The sequence below is a fragment of the Canis aureus genome, chromosome 5 (assembly GCF_053574225.1).
Source record: "Canis aureus isolate CA01 chromosome 5, VMU_Caureus_v.1.0, whole genome shotgun sequence".
NCBI lineage: Eukaryota > Metazoa > Chordata > Mammalia > Carnivora > Canidae > Canis > Canis aureus.
The window spans coordinates 70,033,643-70,047,606 of NC_135615.1; the positions used below are offsets into that span (position 1 = coordinate 70,033,643).

Sequence of the window (13,964 nt, forward strand, 5' to 3'; positions counted from 1 at the left end):
TTTAAATTCCTCCTTGGCCCCTAAATACAGTGTTTTATTTATTGGAAACAGCCTCAGATGAGGTAAAATTTTCTACCTTCTTCCCTAAATAGTTGTGTAAACCGCAAAAGTGGGGATCCCTAGGTGGCTCAGCAGTTTGGCGCCTGCCTTGGGCACAGGGCGTGATTCTGGGGACCCGGGATCGAGTCCCACATTGGGCTCCCTGCATGGAGACTGGCTTCTCCTTCTCCCTCTGCCTGTGTCTCTGCCCCACCCCCGTCTCTTATGAATAAATAAAATCTTAAAAAAAAAAAGGAAGAAAATAATAAGATACTGAGGGTGCCTGGGTGGCTCAGTCAGTTAAACATCTGCCTTTGGCTCAAGTTCATGATCCCCCAAGGTCTTGGAATTGAGCTCCAAGTCAGGTTCCCTGCTCAGCAAGGGGCCTGCTGCTTCCTGCTCCTTCTGCCTGCTACTCCCCCTGCCTGTGTATGCATGCGCATGCTCCCTCTCTTACTCTTTCAGATAAATAAGATCTTTCAAAAAAAAAAAAAAAAAAAAAAAGATGATGATACTGGTACAAAGTTATGTTCCTGTTAGTTCTGTAGTCTTTATGCATTGGTCAGTAGGGAAGGCAGTTCATGCAAAGAAAATAAATGTCCTGTTGGTAAGGCAGTTGTCTCATACCTGATCCATAAAGTTCTCTCACCTCCATTTTGGTGAAAACACAAAAACCAAATAGCCAAGCATTGTTTTTTAAAAATGTATTTTAATAGTATGGCGTGGTAATAATTTGCTTGCATTCCCATTTCTAAAGGACTTTAAGGTCCCCTGGGTGGAAATCACTGTGGGGATAAGTATAAACATGTATAAAATATAACCCTGTGTTTATAAAAACAAATTTTAACTTCTGAAGCTAGGCTGAATATGACTTCTTTTTCCTGTATTGTATGTTCTCCAGTGGGCAGATGAGAAATCAGTTTGTTTTGACAGATGGCATGAATGAGAAAATGAACTATGGATTGACTGTAGTTTGTTTGAATCAGTAATGTTGATAAACACCTTTATGAAATAGAAATGAACCAGAGAACTTGAACTAGTTTGTAAAAGATAATGGTAGGTCTGGGATTTATTCTGGGCCTTTAAATCTACACTTTTGTTTTAAATAGATGTGATCAGATAAAATTAAAGGTCTAACTTAAGCTTTTAAAAAAATAAAAACAGAATTAAGCTTAGACTTTCTTTCCTTTTCCCAGAGATTTTAAGTGGATTGATAATCTACTTTTGCTAGGTAAAGAGGGTTTGGAATACTTTATAGATTTTATTTATTTTAGAGAAAGAGTGCAAATGGGAAAAGGGACAGAGTGAGAGGGAGAGAAAGGATCTTAAGCAGACTACATGCTCCTGGTGAGCCTGATATCGGGCTTAGTCTCATGTCCCTGAGATAATGACCTGAGCTGAAACCAATAGTTGGACACTCAACTGACTGAGCTACCTAGGTACCCCCTGGAATACTTTGTAAGAGGATATCCCCAAAATAAGATCTTTTAATCTTTTTTTTTTTTTTTTTTTAATTTATGATAGTCACAGAGAGAGAGAGAGGCAGAGACACAGGCAGAGGGAGAAGCAGGCTCCATGCACCGGGAGCCTGACGTGGGATTCGATCCTGGGTTTCCAGGATCGCGCCCTGGGCCAAAGGCAGGCGCCAAACCGCTGCGCCACCCAGGGATCCCGATCTTTTAATCTTTTGACTAATGTTCTTGCAAATCAAGGCATATTGGAAAAGCCTAATGGTGGTATCCATTATGTCAGTTTGAAGTTCAGACAGTTCCAAATTCCAAATAATAATTTTAATGATTTGTTTTTGATAGAAACTGCTTTATATGAGTAAGTGAAGCATGTTTCATATTATTGTTACTTAAATGAGTGCATTTTAGGGGGTATTAGAGGAAGTAAGCTCTCAAGTAAGGTACTTGCTTACTGGTTTTACTGCTATTTACAGTTAAACTTAGTGACGTTTATAATAATAACACTGACAACCCTTTAATTATGGGGCGTAGTTGACAAATCAAACATAATATGTTGTCATGGCTAATGGGCTACATGAAGTGTTCTAGTAGTGCCCATAATGAGTGCAGAATCAATTTAGTGCTTTGTCACTTTTCTCTTTTGCTTTCTCTAGCATCTTAAAGTGTCCTTATCCAATCTCATTAGAGTAATCCTACGTTTTAAAAAAAAGTTCCCAGCGTTTTTGCATTTCTGTCCTTGGAGGTAGATGGGAGAGAGGGAATGCAAAATGTGAATTCCCTTCCCTTCTTTCTTTAAAGCTGATTTATGTTGGCTACTTAGGTCTTCTTGCTAGGTAGAAAGGAAGATAAACACTGCCTATATGCACATGGGATTGGCTTTAATTAAAAAACAACCCAAGGGGAGCCTGGCTGGTTCAGTCAGTAGAGCATGCAACTCTTGATCTTGGGGTCGTGAGTTTCAGCTCCACCTTGGGGGTAGAGATTACTTAAATACACATGTACAAATGAATATAGAAAGAGAAAGGGATACTTGAGAAAAAGGTCTCCATTTGTTTAGTAACCTATCTTGCGGCACTGTGCTTGTTAAATGGGATATGTATGATTTAGGCAGAGCTTTAAAAATATTAGCTACTTGGCTATTTATTTTTAAAGATTTTATTTATTTGAGAGAGTACATGTATGTACATGCACAAGTCGGGGGAAGGGCAAAGAGAGAGGGAGAAGTAGATTCCCCCCACCAAGCAAGGAGCCAGATGTGGAGCTCCATCCCAGGACCCGAGGTCATGACCCAGCCGAAGGCAGAGGCAACTGACTGAGCCACCCAGGTGCCCCCTCTCCTGCCTTTTTAGTATATATGCCCAAAGATGATAGTATATTTCTGTTATGATATGCTAACTGCTGGAGATTTCTTATGAGAGAATCTTTCTTTAAAGAAAAGGCATCAGGGGATCCCTGGGTGGCGCAGCGGTTTGGCGCCTGCCTTTGGCCCAGGGCGCGATCCTGGAGACCCGGGATCGAATCCCACGTCAGGCTCCCAGTGCATGGAGCCTGCTTCTCCCTCTGCCTGTGTCTCTGCCTCTCTCTCTCTCTCTCTCTCTCTCTCTCTCTCTGTGACTATCATAAATAAATAAATAAATAAATAAATAAATAAGAAAAGGCATCATAACTTAGAGCTATTTGGGGGATAATCCTCAAAATATTTGTAGAGATCAGTGAGATACTAGTTGGTGTATTTTTTTTTTTTTTTAAAGACTTTATTCATGAGAGACACAGAGAATGGCAGAGACACAGAGAATGGCAGAGACACAGGTAGAGGGAGAAGCAGGCTCCATGTAGGGAGCCTGATGTGGGACTCAATTCTGGCACCCCAGGATCACACCCTGAGCCAAAGGCAAATGCTCAACCACTGAGCCGCTCAGGCGTCCCAGTTGGTATACTTCTTTGCCACAGTGGACTTTTAAATTATATTGATAGGTGTTGTATTCTCTCTTACTTTGTCTAGGCTTTAAGTATAGTTTTCTCTATTATGTCTAATTATTGCTTTATTCAGATAAATTATTTGAAGACCCTAGTTTCTTACCACTCTGATAAGAGATTTCCATAAGATAAAATTAGATGCTTACAATGCTGGCTACATGTGATTGAGAAGGCTAAGTTACTTGGCACACTTGAATTTTGATCTTGGAAAAAACTTTTCAGCAGTGATCAGAATTGTATTATTTAGGATAGGTATATAGGGGCACCTGGGTGGGTCAGTGTTAAGTGTCCAGCTCTTGATTTTGGCTCAGGTCATCATCTCAAGGTTGTGAGATTGAGCTCCGAGTCTAGCTCTGTGCTGGGAGTGGAGCCTGCTTAAGATCCACACCCCCTGCCCCATCCCCTGCACTCACCTTCTAAAAAAAAAAAAACTGGATAGGTATATAAAGTACAGTTAGTTAAAAGTTAGATGTGTTCTATTGCAGGTATTCTGCAGTAGATTTTATCCTGGAGAAAATAACAACTTAATGTAAAACATCTTTTCTTTCCAGGATTGGCCATTTGATGATGGAGCGCCACCCCCTAATCAGATAGTAGACGATTGGCTAAACTTGTTAAAAACCAAATTTCGTGAAGAGCCAGGTTGCTGTGTTGCAGTGCATTGTGTTGCAGGATTGGGAAGGTAAGCTCTTACATTTTTGTCTGTGAATTCATTATCAAAAATTTCACTCTGATAGACGTTTGTATTTATTACACCAAATATTAAATTGCCTAAACGAAAAGGAAATGAGAGCTAAAGTTGGTGCAATGGTTTCTTAAGAGTTTGATGCCCATGATAGATTTAGTGGATGATGGCTCAGAAATTGTTTTGAAACTGATTTAATGTAATTATCTTATATTTGAGCTAAAAAAAATTTTTTTTTGAGCTAAAAATTGGTCTTAATTCAGTATGGATTTTTTCCCCCTCATTTCACATATTCAGAGGGGCTTAGGTCTTTGAGATGAGCAACAAAAAATAATTTTAAATTTCTGAAGAAACTATGTGGTTAATTTTAGATTGAGATGAACGGGAAGTTAATAGGTGGAGAGCAGATGGCCGAACTTTAAACTTCTGAAAGGAGATGTATGGAGAACAAAAATTAACTTTGATTTTAAAGCCTTTTTCCTTGAGCATTGCATGGAACGGTGTTGCTACAGTCTCATCAACAACAGATTAAATGCTAATTTATGATGTGCACTTTGACTCAGAACAGTAGTGCAGGCTGCTCTTGCCTCCAGGTGGTGGTGACTCAGGTTATTATCTCTGCTCAGGTCTGTTCTTTGCTCTTTTCCCCCCTTTTTTTGCAGTTTAGTGTTGTATAATTTCTTCTTCAGGGCCAGAAGTTCCAGTCCTTATTCTGAAGGGTGAAGATAGTGTCCTAACTTGGGCAGTTTTAAAACTGGTGACTATCCTAGCAGGTAGTCTAAAGTTGGTACCATGTAGTAGATGTTTTACAGTGTCATTTCCCAGGGGCACCAGGGCAGCTCAGTGATTGAGATCCTGGGGTCTTGAGATCAAGTGCAGCATCAGGCTCCTCAGGGAGCCTGCTTCTCCCTCTGCCTATGTCTCTGCCTTTCTCTCTAATGAAATTTTTTTTAAAAGTCATTTCCCTTGCTAGATTTTTGTCTATGTGTGTAGTAGTATTTTATTGTTAAGGAATCTACTTCTGTGACTGTCCTGAAGCCCAGGCTGGATTAACAGTGACAAGTCCTAGAGTTTAACTATACCTCACCTGGACTTGCTGTTTATAACCATTGTCTTCTTTCTCTACCCCAGCTGAAAATCCAGACTCATGAGGCTTCAATCCCTGCCTTCATATTCCTGGAAGACTCCAAATTCAACTATGTTGGAGGCTTTTTCAAAGGAGAAGACAGCTTTGTCTTCCCAGAAGACAAACCCTCTATTTTTTGGTTCATGAAGCAGAGGGCATTCCCCAAACCATGGACAGTTTGAGACCTGCTCAGGCCTCAGTGTCCCCTTGTTAGATGTAAAAAAAAAAACCATAACCCTAAAAACATACTTTTATAGAGAACTGTTCTAATTATCAATTCTCTTAGCTCATAGAAAGGATTTTGTTGAAGAAATCTAGTGCCTTTTTAGTATTTGATGAGGAAAAGATAATAAAAAGGTTTTGTGCTGAAATTTTATTTTAAAGATTTTATTTATTTATTTATGAGAGACACACAGAGAGAGAAGCAGAGACAGAGGCAGGGGTAGAAGCAGGCTCCATGCAGGGAGCCCGATACGGGACTCGATCCCAGGACCACGGGATCACGACCCCAGCTGAAGGCAGATGCTCAACCACTGAGCCAGGTGTCCCTGTAATAAAGTTTTTGAGATACTCAATACAGATGACACGTTTGGTCAAATTTTCTTTTTTTTTTTTTTTTTTCAAATTTTCTTTCTTTTTTTTTTTTTTATTTATGATAGAGAGAGAGAGAGAGAGGCAGAGACACAGGCAGAGGGAGAAGCAGGCTCCATGCACCGGGAGCCCGACGTGGGATTCGATCCCGGGTCTCCAGGATCGCGCCCTAGGCCAAAGGCAGGCGCCAAACCGCTGCGCCACCCAGGGATCCCAAATCTTCTTTTTTTTTTTCTGCAATGTTGGTTAAAGACCAATGAAGAATTTTTGATAACATAGAATATGAACATTCAGATAATGTCATGATGTTTAAAGAATAAAGATCTGTTTTTTAGAGAGAGAGAGAGTGTGCATGCACAGGGGAGGGAATAGGGAAAGGATAGAGAGAATCTTAAGTAGGCTTCATGCCCAGTATGGAGCCCCATACAGGGCTCAGTCTCCCGATGCTGAGATCATGACCTGAGCTGACATCAAGAGTCAGACCCTTAACTGACTGAGCCAACCAGGCACGCCAAGAATAAAGATCTCTTAATGAAGGTATAGAATTTAGTGCTTGGGCAGCACCCAGTGGCTCAGCGGTTTAGCGCTGCCTGCAGTCCAGGGCCTGATCCTGGAGACCCTGGATCGAGGCCCACGTGGGCTCTCTGCATGGAGCCTGCTTCTCCCTCTGCCTGTGTCTCTGCCTCTCTCTTTCTCTCTCTCTCTCTCTGTCTCTATGAATAAATAAATAAAAAATCTTAAAAAGTGCTTTACTAAAAGTAGATGACACCAAAGACCCTATCCTGATACAGACATTTTTCCTATGTAGGGAAAATAGCAAAAATTTTAGTATATAGGAGAAAGGAAAGCTCGAGCTTTTCATTGTTTTGGTAATGTATAATCCTGGGTTTAAAAAAGATCCTTTAGGATCCCTGGGTGGCGTAGCGGTTTGGAGCCTGCCTTTAGCCCGGGGCGCGATCTTGGAGACCCGGGATCGAATCCCACGTCGGGCTCCCAGCATGGAGCCTGCTTCTCCCTCTGCCTGTGTCTCTGCCTGTCTGTCTCTCTCTGTGTGACTATCATGAATAAATAAATAAAATCTTAAAAAAATAAAATAAATAAAATAAAAATAAAAATAAAAAAGATCCTTTATTTCCAAAGACTTGTGGATATTTACAAATGAGTTTCTCTCTGTAGGGCACCTGTGCTGGTTGCACTTGCTTTGATTGAATGTGGAATGAAGTATGAAGACGCAGTTCAGTTTATAAGACAGTGAGTATGAAGTTTTATGTTCACAAACTCATAAAACAAGACCATACAAGAGGAAGGAATTATGGAACGTACTCTTTGTAGTATGGAATAATTTTTTGGCTTAAAATATTGTTTGAAAAAAAAAAAATATTGTTTGATTGAAGAAATCAAGAGGACCATGTGGTGAAGAGACTCATAATGGTATTGTTTGCTCCCAGATTTAAAGATTTTCTAATTTAGTTGGCAAATTTGGACACTGTAGAGTATGTTCAGTATATGACTTTTGAGTATCTAGGAATCTTTAAAATGAATAACTAAGTAGTAGTCTAGGTGATCTAGTGACTCTCTTAATGAATGTTCAAAGTACCGTCCAAATGCAACTATGACCAAGAGGCAGAGAAGAATCTATAGAGAAGTAGTTAATTAGGACTCTTAAGTGACCTGTTCAGGCACAAAATCAGAATGGTATTGCCCAGATAGAATCTTGGCATCCATCTGGAATAATGGGTCATGTTATTTTGTTGTCCAGAATTCTTTAGCAATCATTATCTTGTCTTTCCCTTTCAACCTTTTCTTTTTTTAAAAAAAGGGGGAAGAAAAGACTGTGATAAGAGGGCACGAAATGTATGGTAGCAGCTCTAAGAAGGTGACATATTTCAAGGAACACCATCTGTGCCTGCTGCTTCATATAATACTTGCTCACTCATCAGCCCTTTTCTCTTAAGTGATATTGTATAGGAAATAGGCTGGTTTTCAGCTGTGTGGAGTTAGAAAGGCCTTAGGCCATAAATAATGCATTTTAGTGAGTCAGACAGCTCTTTTTTTTTTTTTTTTTTTTTTTTTTACATGATCAAGTTTGTCATTCTTGTATTTTCAGAAAAAGAAGGGGAGCATTCAATTCCAAACAGCTGCTTTACCTGGAGAAATACCGACCTAAGATGCGATTGCGCGTCAGAGACACCAATGGGCACTGCTGTGTTCAGTAGAAAGAAGTGTAAACGAAGGCTGGCTTGATTGTGCATTTAGGGGGAACTCTTGGTACCTGGAAATGTGAATCTGGAATCTTAACTGTGTCACCAAAGTAGTGATGGATTCAGTACTCCTCAACCACTTTCCTAATGATTGGAAAAAAGCAAACAAAAAAGAAATCCCTCTATAACATGAATAAAATGTTTAAGAAAAGAAAAAGAGAAGGAAAAAAGGGATTAATTCAGTGAAGGATGATTTTGCTCCTAATTGTTGGAGTTTGAATTTCTGCCAGGATTGAATTATATCAAAATCTCCTGTCTTTTTTAACTTTTCAGAATATGTCTCCAAGGAAAACCAGCAGAACATTAGCCTGTGCAGAACCATCTGTTTGGGGAGCGCACTCTTCCATTATGCTTGGCACATAGATCTCCCTATTGTGGGATTTCTCTCCCTCTATTTCTCTCTCTCTTTCTCCCCCTCTTTCTCTTTTCTTTTTTTCTTATTTTCTTTCTTTCTTTCTTTCTTTCTTTCTTTCTTTCTTTCTTTCTTTCTTTCTTTCTTCTTTCTTTCTTCTTTCTCTCTCTCTCTTTTTTTTTTCTTTCTCTCTTTTTTGGTGGTAGGCGTATATTATTCCCCTCTTCTTTCTTCATCCCTCTTTTTTTCCCCTAATACATGTTTTAGATGGAATAGGAGAAGCCCTTGTTGCTGTAGATGTGTGTGCAGTCTGGCAGCCTTAAGCCCACCTGGGCACTTTTAGAAAAAACAAAACAAAACAAAAAAACAAAAAAAGAAACAAAAAGTACCAAAAAAAAAAAAAAAAACAGTGGCATATATATTATATGATCCAGGTGGTTTTTAGTCTTTACTGATGATAGGGTGTTCATGTTAGTTTCTTTTCTTGAAAACCCTATTCAACATTAGGCAAAGTAGCCAGGAGCCTTTTGTTTTGGTTTTTATTTTGGTAAATTAGTGGGGAGATGGCATTTTAAGAATAGTCTTTCTTCTCAAAGAACTTAGCTGAGAGTCAAATTTTTCTCTTTCCCAACCAATGAAGCTAAGTGGGTATCCCAGAAACTTCTGTTTTCTGAAGGGGAGCACTCCAGGTTATCACTAAAGATGTGTCCAGGCAGAGAGTTAGCACACTTCTTAGAATTGTGGATTTGTAGCGTTACTCTGATTTTCTGTCTAATGATATCAGAGAACTACTACCAACTTTAAAATTTTTATTTAGGACTGACTTGTACTATGAATTTTCAGGAATGGTGAAAGTAATAACAGCAAAGATAGGATATTTTGGACTTGAGAAATGCCTGTGATGTGTATTTTTCAAACTGCCCCCTATATGTACAGTTCAGTTTAACCACTGATTGCCTTGTTATTTTCTTTATGAGATTTAAAAAAAAAATAATTTGCTGGTTCCAAACCAACAATGCCTAGTGAGTATGTGTCCACAGGCCATACAGGGTAGAAGAGAGACATAAAGCAACCCAATGAGTAGCAAAGGGACTGTATTGTTGATGAAATGGTGTAGTGTCATTTTTGGAGATTCTTTGCCGGGTTCAATGTGCTGATCTAGAGAAGCTGTTTCTCTGCTCATTTGCAGACGGCAGTTGTGACCAGGCTGCATTGACAAAGCAATTTGAAGGACACCATCTGGGGCTCTTGCACTCTTCATCTAAATATTACTTAATAGTGCTCTGCTTCTAAGGATTTGAATAAAGGCTTAGGGTCATCTTGTCTTGCTGGAATTTGCTATGCAGAGCCATAAACTTCCCATTTTTTTAAGGATCAGCTTAGGCCAGTAGGAATGGACTGGGACCTTGTCTCACACTGATGATACCTCAGACGTTGGCTGGCTATGTGAACTGCCTATTTCCTATGCTGGAGTTGTTTTGATTTTTAACTAAATGAATATCTGTAGATTCTTTCCTCCCCTATCCCAGAAAACAAAACAAAATAATGCTTTTTGAAACTGTTTCTAGAATTTTAAAGTGAAAAATGATGGTACTCTCCAAAATTCTTTATTTCAGAACATGACAATAGATTCTTAACATAGGTTCAGGATCAAAACAGCATACCCTCTAAACTCAGACTGTCTGTTGACTCCAAGGGTTTTTTTTGATCAAGACAGTAACAAACTTTTTTCCCTTTGACATGCTCTGATTTTTGTTGTTTGTGGGGAGTGTGTGTGTGTGTGTGTGTGTGTGTGTGTGTGTGTGCAGTGTCCAGCAGTATCAGTGCCTGCCTGAGATAGGAAAATTACATTCCTGGTTCTGTATGAGGAGAAGGGTGTATAAAGCAACAAGAAACATTATCCCTCATTTTGTTTTAAATTACATACTAATGTTAATTGTTCTCAGAACTGGATTTTCTTCCTCAAAATTAAAAGTTTTTTTCTTTTGGATTTAATGAAGTATTGCTAGCTGAAGCCAGTTTGACATGGTGAGAGAGATGTCAGACTGATGAAAGGTGTGCAGCCTGATTTAAAACCAAACCCTGAACCCTTTTAAAGAACAATAAAACGTATTTTACATGCTCTTTGTCTGTGTATCGTTCTCCACCCTAGGTTGAATTTAATTTATGTCTCCTTAGAAAACTTGGTATTCTCAAGGCTTGTTTTGGGTCCTGTTAATTACTGCAAAGAGGTAAAATAATTAGAGGTTGGGAAGTTCAAAGATTTCATGCCACCCAGGTGTTCAGGGCAAACCTAACCAGAGTTGGGATATATCTGGTACATTTTGTGGTTTAGTTCTTGGACACAACACTCTAGGAATTAAGCATCTTGTTTCTTTCCAAGGGATTTTTTTTATACCATAGATTTTGATGAAGCATTGCAACTTTTTACTCAAACTCCGAGAACAGTGAGGAAGGAGGAACTTTACATATTGTAGGACTGGGGATGGGGAATTTCCCTTAGATCGTGGGTAATAATCTATCCATTCATTCAGAAAATAAGCTTATCTAGTAAGGTACTAAGAATGAGAAGAGAAGACACTGTTTCCACTTTGGAGGATCTTAGTCTAGAAGAGAAGTTAGGTTTGTAGATGTTAACAGAGTTATGTGGATACAGTACTGTGTGACTTAGAGTTAATTGATCCTCTTTGCTATTTTAAAATTCCCACCTCCTGTTCTTCATTAGTTAAGTTCAGTCTGCCACTTTATCTGCACTTGTGCACTTGTGCAACTGAACATGCTGACTCTGTTTCTGTTGAAAGTCACGACCTCAAATAGACCGTAGTACCATCTGACAATCCTGCTACATTTCTTTATTTCATTTACTCTTGACTCTCCTTGAAAACACTTAAATTTTAACACTTTTCCCATTCTCTCAGTTTGTGGCTTGCTTGCTTTTCTCTTCTTTTCTTTCTTTTCTTAAATTAGAAAATAGAAGCAAGGAAATTTCCACAGGCTCCTGCCATCACATCTACTCATCTACCTGCATCTCTGCTTGTAAGCTCTGTCTTTCTTCTAGTTACATGCTTGCCCTTTGTAAGGTATGCTCTTGCAGTTGTGTCCTAGATTCCATCCCCATTCAGAGGATGCAGCTTTAGCCATTCTGTTTATTAACTTCCCTCTGCTAGATCATTGCCATTAGCCTACTGCATAGTATTATTTCTTCCGTGTTAAAGAAAAAAAAAATCCTGTTTGGCCCACACTCCTCCCCTTTGCTCTTTATAGCAAAACTCAAAAAGAGTTCTCTAACTGCACACTGTACTTCTGTCTTGAACCTACTCCATTGAGGATTTTGATTCCACTGTAACTGCCTATGTAAAGATCACTAGAACTTATATTTAATCCAATGGTCAATTCTTTATCCCTTTTTTTGGCGTTAGTTTATGACATAGTTGATCACTCCTTTTTGAAATGTGTTCCTTATTTACTGTGTAAGAGGAATGATATCCCCAACCTCCCACCCCATGTCCATACTCGAAATCCCTGGAACGTGTAAATATGTTACATGGTAAAAGGGACTTTATGGCTTTAAGGATCTTGAAATGGGGAGATTATCTCATATTTTCTAGATAGGTCTAGCCTAATTGCATGAGTTCCTTTTTTTTTTTTTTTTAATTTTTATTTATTTATGATAGTCACAGAGAGAGAGAGAGAGGCAGAGACATAGGCAGAGGGAGAAGCAGGCTCCATGCACCGGGAACCCGATGTGGGATTCGATCCCTGGTCTCCAGGATCACGCCCTGGGCCAAAGGCAGGCGCCAAACCGCTGCGCCACCCAGGGATCCCTAATTGCATGAGTTCTTAAAAGCAGAGGATCTTTCTTGGATGAGGAAGAATGGTCTGGAAAATGGAATGTTGCTGGCTGAAAGATAGAGGAAGAGGGCCTCTAGAACTTGGAAAAATCAAGGAAACATTCTCTCCTACAATCTCCCAAAGAGGAACTCGCCTACCAATACTTTAATTTTGGTCCCATGTGGGACTTCTATAGAACAGCAGGGTGATGAATTTATGTCCTAAACCACTACGTTTGTGTTCATTTGTTACAGCTGCAACAGAAAACAGATTTTTGCTTTCTAGGACAGACCTCATACTCTTGAGTTTTCACCTAGTTTAGCAGTCACTCCTCAATTTGAGGTTCTGGTTCTTCATCATCTCCACTATATCTGCCTGGACTCTATTCTCTGGACTCCAGATTCATTATCCAAAGCCTACTTGACATCTCTCATGGATGTCCCGAGAGTTCAAAAAACTTTAATTCACGCTTAACTGTAACTTCAGTGAGACTTTCCATGACTTTCATTTTAGAATTGCCCCCCACCCCTGTACCATTGGCATGTTCTCTTACCCTGCTGTGTTTTAGATTTCCCCATACTGCTTACTACCATTTCACTAACTTTTTATTGTTTGCCTCTCCACCAGACTATAAGCCCCACAGGGCACAGGGATTTGTATGTGTGTGTTTTGTTCACTATATCTTCACCTAAAACAGTGCTTGGCATGTAGTAGGTGCTCAGTAATTGAGTGAATTGGTGCTGCTAGGTAAATGATGGTACTATAGAAAAGAGAGTAACTAAAACTGTCCTGGAGCATGTTACGTAGTTCCGTAGTGGTCATATTTGAGCTGGGCTTTAAAGGTGATGTAGAAAAAGCTGATGTGTGAGGTATCACTTCACATCGACTAGGATGGCTAAAATAAAAAAGATGGATAATGACAAGTCCTGGCAAGAGTGTAGAAATTGGAACCCTCATACATTGCTGATGGGGATGTAGAGTGGTGCAGTCTCTTTTAAAAACAGTTTGACAGGGCAGCCCCGGTGGCGCAGTGGTTTAGTGTCGCCTGCAGCCCGGGGTGTGATCCTGGAGACCCAGGATCGAGTCCCACATCGGGCTCCCTGCATGGAGCCTGCTTCTCCCTCTGTGTGTCTCTGTCTCTCTCTCTCTGAATAAATAAATCTTTAAAAAATATAAATAAAAACAGTTTGACAACGTCTCAAAAAGTTAAACATAATATTTGCCATATAGCTCAGCAATTCCAATATTATCCAACATCCAATTCTAGATACATACCTGAAAGGAAGGAAAGGATGAATGGTTGCCCAGGGTTGGCTTGGGGGTGAGGATGTGGAGTGACTGCTCATGGGTATGGGGTTTCTTTTTGTAGTGATGAAATGTTCCGAAATTTGTGGGAATGGTTGCACAACAGTGTGAATGTATTAAATGCTACTGAATTGTGCATTTACAAAAAAAAAAGGTTGATATGGGGAAAGTACTTTTCAGGCAGAAAATACAAGGGACTGGAGGTATGAAAGAGCAAGGTATGTTTGGGAGAAGTGGCATGGTTTGATATCTCTGGAGGGTATGGATTTGTGCCAGGCTGCTTTGATCATCCTCAAACTAGAAAGTGTGCTAGACACTCCTCCCTTGT

The 13,964-nt window shown here is 39.7% G+C and overlaps 1 protein-coding gene across 2 annotated transcripts in view; it reads left to right on the forward strand.

Annotated features, from left to right (window-relative positions):
* The window catches only part of PTP4A2 (protein tyrosine phosphatase 4A2), a 30,081-nt gene extending 21,172 nt beyond the window's left edge, over positions 1-8,909 (forward strand). For both annotated transcript variants that reach the window (XM_077898713.1, XM_077898712.1), the window contains 3 exons: positions 4,037-4,167; positions 7,064-7,138; positions 7,995-8,909. In XM_077898713.1, coding sequence (XP_077754839.1) covers positions 4,037-4,167; positions 7,064-7,138; positions 7,995-8,103 — 315 coding nt within the window. In that variant the 3' untranslated portion in view covers positions 8,104-8,909. The remainder of the gene's footprint in view (positions 1-4,036; positions 4,168-7,063; positions 7,139-7,994) is intronic.
* Positions 8,910-13,964: the final 5,055 nt, after the last annotated feature.